The 15,370-nt window shown below is 41.3% G+C and overlaps 2 protein-coding genes across 2 annotated transcripts in view; both read right to left on the bottom strand.

Moving 5' to 3' along the window:
* Positions 1-12,244, bottom strand: part of LOC138971784 (twitchin-like) — a 307,593-nt gene extending 295,349 nt beyond the window's left edge. The window contains exon 1 of the mRNA XM_070344585.1: positions 12,135-12,244. The gene's annotated coding sequence lies outside the window, so the exon portion shown is untranslated. The remainder of the gene's footprint in view (positions 1-12,134) is intronic.
* Positions 2,149-3,076, bottom strand: LOC138970389 (trafficking protein particle complex subunit 6b-like). The gene has a single exon (XM_070342840.1). It carries the CDS (start codon positions 3,042-3,044, stop codon positions 2,574-2,576), a length of 471 nt encoding a protein of 156 aa, XP_070198941.1. The 5' UTR covers positions 3,045-3,076; the 3' UTR covers positions 2,149-2,573.
* Positions 12,245-15,370: the final 3,126 nt, after the last annotated feature.

Here is a 15,370-nt window from a genome sequence, read left to right as displayed (position 1 = left end):
AGGTGCACAAGTATGGCATTCCGTTTGTCAAATAATTATTTGGATACTTTTTCATGTTTTTTTTACCAGTTTTAGCTAAATAATCATTATTTAGAAGCTCATGTGCTAAATAAGTAATTGTTTATAAACAATGTAAAAAAATTCTAAATAATTTTTTGTTTACGTAAATTCATTGTTTACCTAAACAATTCATTGTTTACGTAAATAATATATTGTTTACACAAATAATCACTTATTTCACAAAATAATATTTTTTGGGTGGATAAAGTGAGCAGTTGTTAAATAAATCATTGTTTACCTATATAATGCATTATTTAGCAGATTTGCTAAATAATGAAAACTGCTTTCCCTAAACAATTCATTGTTTAGGGAAAGCAGTTTTCATTATTTAGGGGAATCAAGAATTGACTTCTAAGCTTCATTTTTTTTCTTTGTGTATATACTATAATTCAATACAAGGTATCTCCAAACATTATTTATCAGAAAATGTTCGTAAATTTGTTTATTTTACAAGCTGAAATTGCCGTACGAAAAGAACTGAATGCGAAAACAAACAAAAGGTCAAGGTCAAGACCGGGAGTGTTTAGTGTTTGCATTCTCTCCCTTGAAGTTGTTGAAAAAAGTTTTCCGTCCTAAGTTTTCTGTTCTGTCTCAACAAAAACTTTCTCTTTCCATTTCTCTTACTGCATGATTCAACTTTTTTTTATCTGTAAGTTACACAACACAACACAACTTGGTATATACGAAACTGGGTAATGTGTTGAAACCCCAACAACCAGTATCCACTGCCAGTATCAAAACCCACTGCCAGTATCAAAAGTTTCTGCTACAGCAACCGTAGCAGGACCAGGTCCGCCAGACAGAATGCCGCATATGGCATCAGCAGCAGCGCGTGAAAAAACTTCCAAAATGTCTCTGGTTTCAATATTATCGTTCCTTCCTGCTCCCTCGGCCATTTTGAATTCCTTCGTGACGCGAAAATTCTCCGTAGTTTCGAATATGTTTTTACTTTTCTCTTTGAAATGAAACGATTAAAGGAAGAGAAATGGAAAGACAGGCATGTTGTTGGGACATAAACAGAACAGAGAACATAAGGGGAAAAAACTGTGTTTCAACAACTTCAAGCAAGAAAGTGCAAACACTAAACACTCCCGGCAGGAAAAAACCTTAATTGACCTTGACCTTTGACTGTGTTTGAGATCAGTTATTTTCGTACAGCAATTTCGGCTTTTAAAATAAACAAAATAATATCCAAACAACAGCTATTTTAAGATAAGAGTGTGTGGAGAGACCTTGTATTCAATTATAGTAATCACTGAAAGACATAAAACTTAGTTGGTTTAAACAAGTTTATTCAATAAATGTCATTGGTACTATTGCCGCATACATGAAATTAGGAACATGGAGCACAACAAGCTAAGCTTATGAGCGTACTCTTAAAAGCAAATGAAATTTGGCGGACGATTTTAATATAACAAGTTTGAAGTAATGTCAAAATAATAATGGTAAATTATGGTAGACAAACATGTAACAATAAAAGGAAAAAACAACAACAACAACAAAAACATTTAGTCAAAACTTGACTAAATGTAAAAACAATGCTAAACTAACAACAGTACTCACACGCGCTCGCACACTCACTCGCACACACACGCATAAAATGACTTCCACATGGTTGAAAATAGAATACTACCAGAACAAGGAAATGTAAACAGTACTGCACATGGTCGTTTCGAACATGGATGAGATAAATGCATTCATTATTCAAAACGTTTGCTTAATAAGATAAACCTGAATAACTGGTCAAATATCAATGCATTTTCGCTGTCTGGACTGTCTCTATTGCCATTCAGAAAATCATCAGCGGTTAGCAAATCATAGTTGGGCAGTGTTGACAAGGTGACTTCACGTACTTGAAGAGATAAGGGGCAATGAAAAATATAGTGCTCCGCATTTTCAACAGGATAACCACAAGTGCATGACGGGTCGGGAATTAAATGTCTGTCAAATAGATCACTATTTAGATTGCTGATCCTCAATCTCAGTCTGCAATGGATAATTTCTGATTTTCGATCAGATGTGTATCTATACGAGGGAACAACAGAATCATCAGAATTTGAAGTATTTTTAACTAACCCTTGTAAATAAACACTGTGCAAGCAACAAATTACAATCAATATTTACAGATATTCACACATCTTCACCAACATTCATACACATCAGTTCATAGAATCATACACTTTGTAATATTGCACGAATTACCACAAAACCCCATGTAAATATAATAAGCTAATGTGTCACACATTGTGTTTATCCATAAACAGTGGAACCCCCCTTTTAAGACCTCCAAAAATCTTAGAAAATCTGGTCTAATAAGGGTGGGAGTCTTAAATTGGAGGTAAATTTACAGAGGTTATGGACAGAAAATCTGAAAAGTCAAGGTCTTAAAAAGGAGGAAGTCTTAAATTGGGGGGTTCCACTGTGTACAACATTCTTAGTCTACTGTAAATGTTATCTTGCAGACACACTCATCCACCACTGAACACTTCCATGCTTTTTCCCCATGTCCTCTTCTACAACCTTTGAATCTGGATCTGGAATTTACAAGCTGGCATAGCGCTGACTTCTGCTGTGACGATACAGTTGATGCCTGGACTGCAGAGCTCCCCACGAATCAAACCACAAGGGAAAGCCAGATACTTTGGTGCAGCCTCCATGTACTGTTTTCCATTTGACAACTGCGTCAAAAACCTGAACTTGTTGTCTTGTAACACATACACACCCTGGTGGTTGGTTCGGAGATTGTCAATCTGCTTCTTGTACACAAGGTTCCAGAAGTCTTTGCAGATAAACTTCATCATATCCAGCTCATCCTTGAACCGGGAGCAGTCCTTTGTGAACCTTTCAATTAGACTCAGACCCACTCTGTATCCTAGGCTCTCCAGCTTGGCTATGCAGGTGTCATTTTCTTCTTTAGTGGACGTATTGTGAATATGATCCACAAGTTCCATGTGAAGGAACTCGAAAGGTACTTCGTCTGCCATTTTGTATACAACTTAGTTCAGAAGCGAATCCTAGAAACCCCTAAATAATGGAAAATGTGTTGGCTAAACAATTCATTGTGTTTACGTAAATAATTCATTGCTTACGTAAATAATGATTTATTTTGCAACATTGCTGATTGTTTATAAACAATGTAATATAAGTCTAAATAATATATTGTTTACGTAAACAATATATTGTTTAGACGTATTTTACATTGTTTGTAAACAATCAGCAATGTTGCTAAATAAATCATTATTTACGTAAACAATGAATTATTTACGTAAACAATGAATTGTTTAGGTAAATAATGAATGGTTTACGTAAACAAAAAATTATTTAGAATTGTTTTACATTGTTCATAAACAATTACTTATTCGCTTAAAATTAATTTACCAACAGAATAGATGAATCTGGCAACAGAGAGGTTTAATTACCTCATCAACAGATTTTCCACCACGAAAAAGGATTCTTTGAGCACGAAAAAAGATGATTTCAGCCACAGATAAGATGATTCAAGCACGTAAAGAGATGAAACTAGCAACAAACTACTCACCAACAAATCGGATGATACTAGCAATGAAACGGATACTTCCTACAACATTAACTAAAAATAATCTACTAAACTGATACATTCTGTTTGTTAGATTTTCTATTTTGTTGTTGAATTAGCCTTGTCATTTTTAGAACATAACACGATAGAGAAAGACAGAAATTGTACACAGAGCTTTAGAAAGATCATTCTGATAGTGACAAATGTAATCGAAATAGCTTAACTTGTACATATTCTTGTTCACTCACACATAGGCCACACATAGTGCATGTACAGTACTAAGATTAAAGGTTTAAAAGTTCATCAAATTAAACCTGGAAAGTCACTGACGGACAAGCGCTGCTTTTGCCAACTTTGGGCGCCCGCGTTTCCGCTTTTGGCCGATGGGTATCATCTTCGCTTGGGATAGAGCTTTAGATACTTTGAGTCTGATTTCACATCCCAAAGAGAGCTTGCAAATGTTGCCCTTGAGAAATCCTGGGCAGTTGCACCTAAACTGGTCAGAGTCTGGGTCAATTGTGACCTTCCAGATGGCATTCTACAGGCAGCAAAGTCATCGAAATCTGCCCATGAGGCAGATTGGTTCTTTTCTTCAACATCCCTAATGGCTGTAGCTAACTCCTTGTCTAAGGTTGAGGATGCGACGTAGATCAAGTTGCCTGCCTTCAGCGACTCCCTAGGCGATGAGGCCCACTGATAAGCCTCCCTCCACAATTTGAGATCACGCTTGGGGACATCCTGCACAGGGATTTTGGGATCATCTCCATATCTACCTGGGGCTCTCTCGGCAGACCAGTTCTTCACAATGTCTTGCTCAACAACAGCGAGGAATCTGGACAACTCCAATCTTTCACGAATGGTATTCTGCCTCTTGATTTGCATGTTGGTGGATTCCAGGGCATTGTTGGTTGAGGGGTGATCAATGGCATATCCCTCGTACCAGGTGATGTTCTAATCGAGCCATGAGCTCTCAAAATATTCGATGAAGGAAGCCACTCCTTCTTCCTCTGATGCCTTCCACTTCCTAAGGAACAGAGCTGCGGCTTGGAGGAACGAATCATCATCAGGACACGTTTGGAGAATGCATATGTCAACATTGACCATAATTCACCTAGTGTCAACATTGATCATAACTCACCCAGTGCAATTGTGTGATGAACGGCCATACATTGTACGCAGTTAGTGAAAACTACTCAAGAAAATCAACATTGACCATTCATCCATTCTGTGTAGCTATTTTGTTGTTGAAAACGTCTAATGTGTTGCTCAAAGTGGCTAATCAACTGCTGAGCGTATTTTTTGTTGCTGAAGTGTATTAATTGTTGGTGAATCATCGATTCAGTTGCTGGTTTATTTTTATTGTTGCAGATTCAGCTTTTCTGTTGGTAATTAAAATTTCTGTTGCTGGAAGCATCTATTTATGTGGTGAAAGCGGCTAATTATGTGATTTGTCTGTCTAATTTGAGGGACCATTAAATACAAGCCTTACTTATTTAGCACATGAGCTTCTAAATAATGATTATTTAGCTAAAACTGGTGAAAAAAACATGAAAAAGTATCCAAATAATTATTTGACAAATGGAATGCCATACACAAGTCTGTCAGGTTTCAGAATTTGCAAGTGCTCACTTCATCAACACCGGTAACACTTTGAAACTGAGTGCACCCGCCGTCTCCTTGACTTCAACGAAACTTTAATACAATTGCAACTTGTTGTGACATAATGTACAAAACCCGGGTAATATTACTTGGCACTGAAGCATTATGCCCTTTCCTAAGGCACGGGTTCCCCGGGTGTACTGTACGCTGCTGTAATAATGTCAAATATGTTTTCAGTGCAGCGTAAAGATACCTCCTTTTGGCCCATGACTCCTGAGATTTTCCTTCAACGTGTGCAAAAACCTCAATCAGCCTCCAAGGAACCCAGCGCAAATATAAGGCCAAAAAAATTAATAGGTGTGGTTACGGTAACATAGCCACACAAAAAATAGGGTAGGAAGGTAGGCAATCACTTTTTTTTTTACTTTTTTTTCTAATGTGTACAAATTAAACCTACTTGACAGGGAAATAAGTGTGCGACTCGGGCGCTTTCGCTTTCATTGCGTTTTCTGCACTCGTTTTCTTGTGTGTGTGTTGTTGTTTTTTTGCAAATGTAATAAAAAGTTATAGGGTCGGCCCCTAAAAATAGGGTAGGTCGGGTTACCGTAACCACACCTATTTTTTTGTTAGGCCTAACTCCTTTGGCCATAATTCTTGAAAATGTCTTTTAATGTGTGCTAAAACCTCAATCAGCTTTCATTGAACCCAGTGCAAATTTACCTCCTTTTAACGTGTGCAAAAGAAGACTAAGTCAGCCTGTAGGCTACAGTGGAACCCCCTTTTAAGACTCCCCAATTCAAGACTTCCTTCATTTTAACACCTTGCTTTTTCACATTGTCTCTTCATAAACTCTGATAATTTACCTCCATTTTAAGACCCCCTTCTTTTTACATTTAGTCAAGTTTTGACTAAATGTTTTAACATAGAGGGGGAATCGAGACGAGGGTCGTGGTGTATGTGTGTCTGTGTGTGTGTGTGTGTGTGTGTGTGTGTGTGTGTGTGTGTGTGCGTATGTGTGTGTAGAGCGATTCAGACTAAACTACTGGACCGATCTTTATGAAATTTGACATGAGAGTTCCTGGGAATGATATACCCGGACCGTTTTTTTCTTTTTTTCGATAAATACCTTTGATGACGTCATATCAGGCTTTTTGTAAAAGTTGAGGCGGCACTGTCACACACTCATTTTTCAATCAAATTGATTGAAATTTTGGCAAAGCAATCTTCGACGAAGGCCGGACTTTGGTATTGCATTCCAGCTTGGTGGCTTAAAAACTAATGAATGAGTTTGGTCATTACAAATCGGAAACTTGTAATTAAAATTATGTTTTTTATTAAACGATCCAAAAATAATTTCATCTTATTCTTCGTCATTGTCTGATTCCAAAAACATATACATATGTTATATTTAGATTACAAACAAGCTCTGAAAATTTAAAATATGAAAATTATGATTAAAATTAATTTTCCGAAATCGATTTAAAAACAATATCATCTTATTTCCTGATTCCAAAAACATATAGATATGATATGTTTGGATTAAAAACAAACTCAGTAAGCTAAAAAGAATAGACATACAGAAAAGTGTGTTATCCTGCTCAGCGCGACCACTACCGCACTATTCTGCATGGCTTGTCGATTTCACTGCCTTTGCCACGAGCGGTGGACTGACGAAACTACGAGTATGTGGTCTTGGTGAAAAAAGCAATGCGTTCAGTTTCATTCTGTGAGTTCGAAATCTTGACTAAATGTTGTTATTTCGCCTTACGCGACTTGTTAGGACCTGATTTTGTCAGATTTGTAAAGGTCTTAAAAGGGGGGGTCCACTGTAAAGCATTTCTACAAGACGTACGCATTGGACTCCATCAGTCTCTATCATGCCTGCCGGCGCTCAGTGTTTTCCACCCACTGACTCCGTGGCAAGATGTGAGATAGCTCTCTTCTCATTTCACACTCATGTCGCAACATTCTGATTGATGGCTTCGTCGGCAAGGCCTTGCTCAGGTCATTGACGGCATGTGAATATTTTTGTTATAATCGTCCACAGGCAGGCTTGGTGTGTCAAAAAAAATGTTCCATTTTAAGTAATATTTGAATGGACAAAAAAGTGTTGTTATGATTGTTACACCCCCGGTATAGGGGTGTGTATAGGTTTCGATCGATGTGTTTGTTTGTTTGTTTGTTTGTGTTCGCATATAGATCTCAAGAATGAACGGACCGATCGTCACCAAACTTGGTGAACAGGTTCTATACATTCCTGAGACGGTCCTTACAAAAATTAGGACCAGTCAAACACACGGTTAGGGAGTTATTGGTGGATTAAGATTCTACAAGGACTTATAGAGGGACATATTAATGGTCAAAGGGAAATAACCACACTTGTTAGCAGTGCCTGCTCAGTTGGTGGCAGTGAGAATGCTAAGGACGGGGGTGTTTTTCCTACCTCGGAGGAATTTCTTGTTATTATTATTATTCAGTGTCCTTATTTACCTGACGCCTACACCTGAGTTGAAAGGTAGCGTCTTTTTCACGTACACGATCATGATCACCGCCCAGACCTGTCCAGGCGTTCACTTGGACACATACCAAAAATCAACAGTGTGACTGCATTCTCTGCAGCGTAGACTTGGCTTACCGTGAGCTGGATTAATTCAGCACATTGACTCATAGGTGTCATTTACGGAGGTGGGGGAGAAAGACGTCAGTCTTACTGGCAGACCGTAGTGATTTCTTTATTAGTGATGACGTAAGGGTACTGGTAATATTCGCACGTGTGCAGTTTGTCCGTGTTGGCGTGTCGGTGTGACAGACAGTGTGTGTCAAAATAAAGTGTGTATGCACGTGCATTAAATACAGCATACGTCACGTGCGTGCGCCTACGTCTGTGTATTGCGTAAGACCAACATGGTTACGCGGCACTATTTGTTTTATGCGCATGATGCTCCGAAAATAAGTGCCAGCTTTACAACATTCACACCTTCCTAAATAAGCAGACGGCACTTTAAAACGAGTAACAGCACTCGAGTGGGGGACCAAACAAAGCCATCAGAAAAAATCCCCCGCTGAATTGCCAATTTTTTTTATATGTCTACCAGAACTCCGCATAACATGACACATCTAAAAACAAGACTCCCCCCCCCCCCCCCCCCCGGCGGGGTACAGAGGCAGAGCCCCGTTGGGGGGGGACCAGGATAAACGAATTTTATCATTTTAGACCAATATTTTGATAGTTCTCGTGTAAGCAAATAATGGATAGAGACAATAGTATACATATAATTTAATTTACCTTTTTATATTTAGTCAAGTTTTGACTAAATATTTTAACATCGAGGGGGAATCGAAACGAGGGTATGGTGTATGTGCGTCTGTGTGTGTGTGTGTGTGTGTAGAGCGATTCAGACTAAACTACAGGACCGATCTTTATGAAATTTGACATGAGAGTTCCTGGGTATGAAATCTCGGAACGTTTTTTTCATTTTTTTGATAAATGTCTTTGATGACGTCATATCCGGCTTTTCGTGAAAGTTGAGGCGGCACTGTCACGCCCTCATTTTTCAACCAAATTGGTTGAAATTTTGGTCAAGTACTCTTCGACGAAGCCCGGGGTTCGGTATTGCATTTCAGCTTGGTGGCTTAAAAATTAATTAATGACTTTGGTCATTAAAAATCTGAAAATTGTAAAAAAAAATAAAAAATTATAAAACGATCCAAATTTACGTTTATCTTATTCTCCATCATTTGCTGATTCCAAAAACATATAAATATGTTATATTCGGATTAAAAACAAGCTCTGAAAATTAAATATATAAAAATTATTATCAAATTTTTTTTTTCGAAATCAATTTAAAAACACCTTCATCTTATTCCTTGTCGGTTCCTGATTCCAAAAATATATAGATATGATATGTTTGGATTAAAAACACGCTCAGAAAGTTAAAACGAAGAGAGGTACAGAAAAGCGTGCTATGCAGCATAGCGTAACCACTACCCCGCTCTTCTTGTCAATTTCACTGCCTATGCCGTGAGCGGTGGACCACGAGTATACGGTCTTGCTGCGTTGCATTGCGTTCAGTTTCATTCTGTGAGTTCGACAGCTACTTGACTAAATATTGTATTTTCGCCTTACGCGACTTGTTTTTATTTTCGCTGAAACGTAAATTCCTTTTCGCGGAAAACCGCGATTTCGCGGACAATTCCCATGCCTGCAACTGACAGAAATCGCAGAAGACACATCATATCATTCTCGTGTCAGTGTTGGCAGGACGCAGACTAGAATCATTGCCACGTGTGTAAGAGTCGCAAAGAACATCCACAATAGATAACTCTTCAGTCCCCGAATTCGAAAAGCTGAAAGAAAAAGAAGAAAAGAAAATGTTGTCATGTCCTTCTCCTTGTCTCAATACTTGCACAATAGGCCATGAACAATATCAATGTTTCCGATTCCCCTTGTCTCAATACTTGCACAATAGGCCATGAACAATATCAATGTTTCCGATTCCCCGACCCATTTTTTTTTTTTTTTACAGAATACAGAAAGTGTGTTAGCGCGTGCATATAAACGTATTCTTTTCCTTCCAACCTAGAACTTTTTTTTTACCCTCATAAACCCCCAGATATATTAAATGACAAAACTCGATTTTGCAGACTTCACAAGAAATGTTACTCTTCTCCACACATCCAGAGGACACAGCTCGCACGATTACAGCGTAGCAGTAGACGATCTTTGTTACAGCTGCCTTCAAACTCTTCCAAAAATGCCGTATCCATCTACCAGTAGGCGGCGCCACCTATATATGAGGAACGTTGATAGCCTCTGGCCATTCTCCAATGCTTGCTTGCTTGAATGCTTGTTTAGTGGTTTGTGGTTTCTCCTCAGTATTATTGCTGGAAGCAGAATGAACGGCCTTCGCAGTTATAATTTTCTCGTGTAAAACCTAACGTCTAAGCAACACACACACACATGCAGACACCCACACACACACCTCGCTCAGCATTGAAAGCCTTTCTTGGAGTAAGGAAGACACAGTGAGCTACGGATGCCGAGCGATCAAGACGCTATGGGTGCCGGCTTTTGGAGTTTTCCCGTTTATAAAAACAGATCTTGTTCTGATCGTCAGTTTGTTAGATACGGGTACGCATCGACCACCCGTGGATCTCGTCATCTGATCGCATTGCTAGAAAACTTGTCTGTTGCATTGCTGGAACACTTGACGGTGGCAGATCGTTCCTGTGACCTTTGCTTGTGAGCCCTTCTGCTGTGTGCGACGTACAGTCTGCCGCTGTTTGCTTTGGAGGTTTTCGTACCCTTAAATAAGATTTGTACAGTCTATGTTCATGCAGCTCTCTCTCTCTCTCTCTCTCTCTCTCTCTCTCTCTCTCTCTCTCTCTCTCTCTCTCTCTCTCTCTCTCTCTCTCTCTCTCTCTCTCTCTCTCTCTCTCTCGCTCTCTCTCTCTCTTCTCTCTCTCTCTCTCTCTCTCTCTCTCTCTCTCTCTCTCTCTCTCTCTCTCTCTCTCTCTCTCTCTCTCTCTCGTGACGTAAACGACAACTGATGTCAAACGACGCACGGGAACCAAAACAAATGACATCGGCAAGAATAAAAGCATTAGCACGACTGCTCCCTTTTCAACAAGGACAATCGCTGATATTGGTGAAAATCACGGAATGAGCTGTAAAAAAAGCACTTAGAAAGACCTGCAATTTCAGATTGGCTTGCTCTCCTGGAGATTGTCGCCGTGATCGACTGACGACTGATGGTTTAAACAATTTTATTCAGAAAATGTTTTCAGATAACAAAGCCGCATACAATCAATTGGTAAATGGCGACTGATTATAACCGTTTGCCACCATCACGGTTTGCACTTCAGTGTTTGACACTTAAATTACACCGAAACAACAAGTTCACTCGGCACATACAAAACTATAGCACACAACACTAAAAACGTACACAAAACAAACAGCAAAACAAAATGACGAATCAAATTTGTCACTGAAGGCTATATATCAGAATAGTCAAGAAACTTTCTTCGGCAAGACAGCGGAAGAGATTTAATCAGGGCTCCCCACGGACGTCTCTCCTGGAGGATCCCGGGACCCCCACTTTCAATTTTTAGAGGGTCCATGAACCCCCACTGCAGAATTTTAGAGGGTTCCAAGGCTCCAAAAACCAAAAAGTCCCGGTGTACTTATAAAACATTGTCGTCTCGCATAGTGTGCTGTGTACAATAGCTTACGATTGCAGCCTGAAAAAGTAATTACGGTACGGACGATAAAATAAATTTAGAGCGTCCCAGGACCCGCTCTTTTAAAGTTTAGTGCGTCCCGGGACCCCCTCCATACATTTCCAGTACGTGTTTTCGGCTTCTAGTGCGTATATGACGCAGGGACGCGCACTGTGGGGAGCCCTGTTTAAGGCAAATTGTTTAAGCCCACCAATGCTTACAAATAAATTGATATAACCGACCAACGTCAGAGGCTAAAAATAAGGCATGTTCTCAAGTCAGGGCGCCCTGGCGCACATAATTAAATCATTCTTCCAACATGTCTGAAGAAAAGTCTGAAACAAAAAGAACAAAAAGAAAAAAAGAAACAAGAAACAAAAAAGAAAAGAGGAAACGGTTCACGTCAGTGCAACCAACTTCTTGCAACATCAAAGGTTCCTTTAATCGCATGGCTCGTGTGGTTTGAAATCTGGACCCAGCTGGAACCTGCTCATCGCCGCTGAAACAGAAGCTCGCGCAGCCACCGGAAGCGACGCAGTTCTACTTCCGGTGACCGCTAGCAAATGACAACACGTCGATGTCCCACCACTGATTCGCAGTAGCTGACGAGAAAAGGATTGAGGGGGACACACTGAGATTAGTAAAAGATGGAGGGGAGAATGTTAGAGACTGAACTTGTTGGTTTCAGACAAAAATCAGGGACAAGAGAAGAACCACCTACCTAGACAGACAAAAGTTGCAAGGACCCCAACTCTTATTCCGTGAAGGAAAAGAGAGCGGCAAAGATGGCGAAAGGAAGACTAGGAGGAAGAGAGAGTATAGAGAGCGGGTAAGCCGGCGATAGTGGCGCCTGCTATGACAAAATCGCAAAAAATGCTTGCCAGAGACTGGGCGGGATAACTCTAGCTAGAAACCCTATCCCGACTTGCCAAGCGCCATATATGTAACTCCCTATCCTACACCAAGCACCTTCTCAATAAAAACGCTCTCTCTCTCGTTCTCTCTCTCTCTCTCTCTCGTTCTCTCTCTCTCTCACTCTCTGGTGCCCCCTTCTCTCTCTCCCGCCTCTCTCTCTCTCTCTCTCTCTCGCTCGCGCGCTCTCTCGTCCGCTCTCTCTCTCTCTCTCTCCCTCTCTCTCTCTCTGTGGTGCTGGCAACTTGGTGGTACCCGTAGTGCCGAGTGGCACACACTTCACACGGCACACCGCGCGTGCAGCAGCGGCACGAGCGCTTTCCATATAAAGACCGCACTTCCACCAATCAGCGCACACATGCAGAGCGAGGTGCACGCGCAGGTAAATCCATCAAAGCGGCGGCCCCATTGGAGGAGACTTGCGGTGTTATCAGGAACAGGGCAGTTTTCACAGACCCTGTTGTGCTCGTAGGAAGGAAGCACGTGTAACACACAAACACCGGCACACACACACACACACACACACAAACACCGGCACACACCACACCGTCACACACACACACACACACACACACACACATACACACACACACACACACACACACAAACACCGGCACACACTGGCACATAAGCCGCCGCTGACACATCCACTGGCGCTGCAGAAAACACACACGCACGCACACGCCGGTCATACACACAACGTGTACACTGACATGTCAGAGTCAAGAATCTACAGGTAGCGGACACGGAGGCAGGGTGAACGTAATACAAGTGATTTGCTGTACGAGGTGTCATCACGGTCCGAAGAGTCAGTGCTGTCACTTTTTGGACGGCCAGACTTGAACTACATGCCTTCCGGCGTTTTCTTCAGTCTCCAAGCATGAGTCAGTACTAGTCTTGAGCGACCTCAACTTGTCAAGTTTGCTGAGATCACGCTGACGGGGCCGGTGTCACGAACTGAAACCTCTGCCTGAACAATCCTTCTCATTGCGGTCAATGCGCATGCGCTAACATGGGGAGATTAATCAGGTCGTGAACAACCTAACCCTAACCCTAACCCTAACCCTTACCCTAATCCTAACTGGATATGGGAATACCATTCTTACGCCTGACACACTCATGACCTACACTGATTCCGAGCCCTGGCAAACATACTGAAGCCGGGTGTGCAGTGGGGTGGGGGTGAATGCTGCAGCCCGTTTAGGCTAGGGGCAGTGTAAAGCCGCGGGTGGAACCGCAATGTCAAGCCGGAGACCACCATGCCATTATACAACTGACCATCCTGTCACTGGTCCACTGGGTCCAACTCTGACCATCCTGTCACTGGTCCACTGGGTCCAACTCTGACCATCCTGTCACTGGTCCACTGGGTCCAACTCTGACCATCCTGTCACTGGTCCACTGGGTCCAACTCTGACCATCCTGTCACTGGTCCACTGGGTCCAACTCTGACCATCCTGTCACTGGTCCACTGGGTCCAACTCTGACCATCCTGTCACTGGTCCACTGGGTCCGACCCTAACTTTTTTGGTCACGTTACCCTAAACCAACATACATTTGACTTTGGCCAAAACTAATCTACGAATCTTCATTCTTGTACAGTCGAGTCCATGGTGTAAACCACCATGGATATATCCGAGCTCCTACATTTGTAAAAACAAAGTGCACCAAACACTTGAAATACGTTTTGGGGCAATGGCAGTCAAACAGTAGAGGGAGTTTGGGCGAAATGTCTGCAATTGCCCTACAAAAATGTCGCTTTGCTAAACGCATAGGTTGCCAAGACAGCCAACACCATTAGGTACGTATTCCATTGGCACGGAACATATAACAAACATCCTTCAAAATGGGTGGTCCATTGGCACAGAAAACAGAACATATCTCAAAATGAATCCAACGACATGCCACGAAACACAGTGGATTCAACACACGTTTATTTAAAAGAATAAAAATTTAAAAAAAAAAAAATTAAATATTTTAAAAAATTAAAATAAATTTAAAAAGGCTTTTAAAAGGGATGGGAGTTTTTAAATAGGGGCGGGGGCACTGTATTGTGTAAATTAAGGCATCACGGGGGTCCCCGCTGACTCTGCGGGAGTTCTTACTCTCGTCTGTTTTCTTTGTCAATCCTGCGTCTCGTAATGGCAGTTTTATGCGCTGCTCCTACAGGTGATCGACCTCCTGATGTCACAAGGCTACGTCAAAATAATGATGACGTATGGCCATCGCTGACAAGTACGCGTGCATGTGCTGACAGATCTCTTGTCTCGATAGCTCAGCGGGTTCCAGATCATCTGCTACAGATGCTGGATGTTTGCAGGGAGGTTCGGTACGGGCAGGGGGAGGCAAGTGGTTGGTGTTTATTATTTGTTGGACATTGCCAACGGTGTTAATCAGCATTAGCTTTGTAGCTTTAATATGAAGTGAATATGCCCATGGGCTGCAATACTTCAACTGATTTATTGTACTTCATGATAGAACTCAGAAGAAGCGTGACATTGCATAAAATAAAAAAAATCTTCCTTCCTCCTCTCGGCCCGCCCACCAGCCCCTCAACCCGCCCTTTTCTCAGCATGCAAACATACTTTTTACATTTAGTCAAGTTTTGACTAAATGTTTTAACGTAGAGGGGGGAATCGAGACGAGGGTGTGGTGTATGTGTGTGTGTGTGTGTGTGTGTGTGTGTGTGTGTGTGTGTGTGTGTGTGTGTGTGTGTGTGTGTGTGTGTAGAGCGATTTAGAGAAAACTACAAGACCGATCTTCATGAAATTTTACATGGGAGTTCCTGGGTATGATATCCCCAGACGTTTTTTTCATTTTTTCGATAAATTTCTTTGATGACGTCATATCCGGCTTTTCGTGAAAGTTGAGGCGGCACTGTCACGCTCTCATTTTTAAACCAAATTGGTTGACATTTTGGTCAAGTAATCTTCGACGACGCCCGGACTTTGGTATTGCATTTCAGCTTGGAGGCTTACAAATTAATTAATGCGTTTGCTCATTAAAGTTGTCATTAAAATCGATTTTTCGCAAACAGATTTAAAA

This window comes from Littorina saxatilis, linkage group LG7 (genome assembly GCF_037325665.1).
Source record: "Littorina saxatilis isolate snail1 linkage group LG7, US_GU_Lsax_2.0, whole genome shotgun sequence".
Taxonomy (NCBI): domain Eukaryota; kingdom Metazoa; phylum Mollusca; class Gastropoda; order Littorinimorpha; family Littorinidae; genus Littorina; species Littorina saxatilis.
This window is presented reverse-complemented; position numbering and strand designations above follow the sequence as displayed.

What these genes read in the sequence shown, in the direction of transcription:
- LOC138970389 (XM_070342840.1), bottom strand. Translation starts at nt 3,044, where the DNA reads ATGGCAGACGAAGTACCTTTCGAGTTCCTTCACATGGAACTTGTGGAT.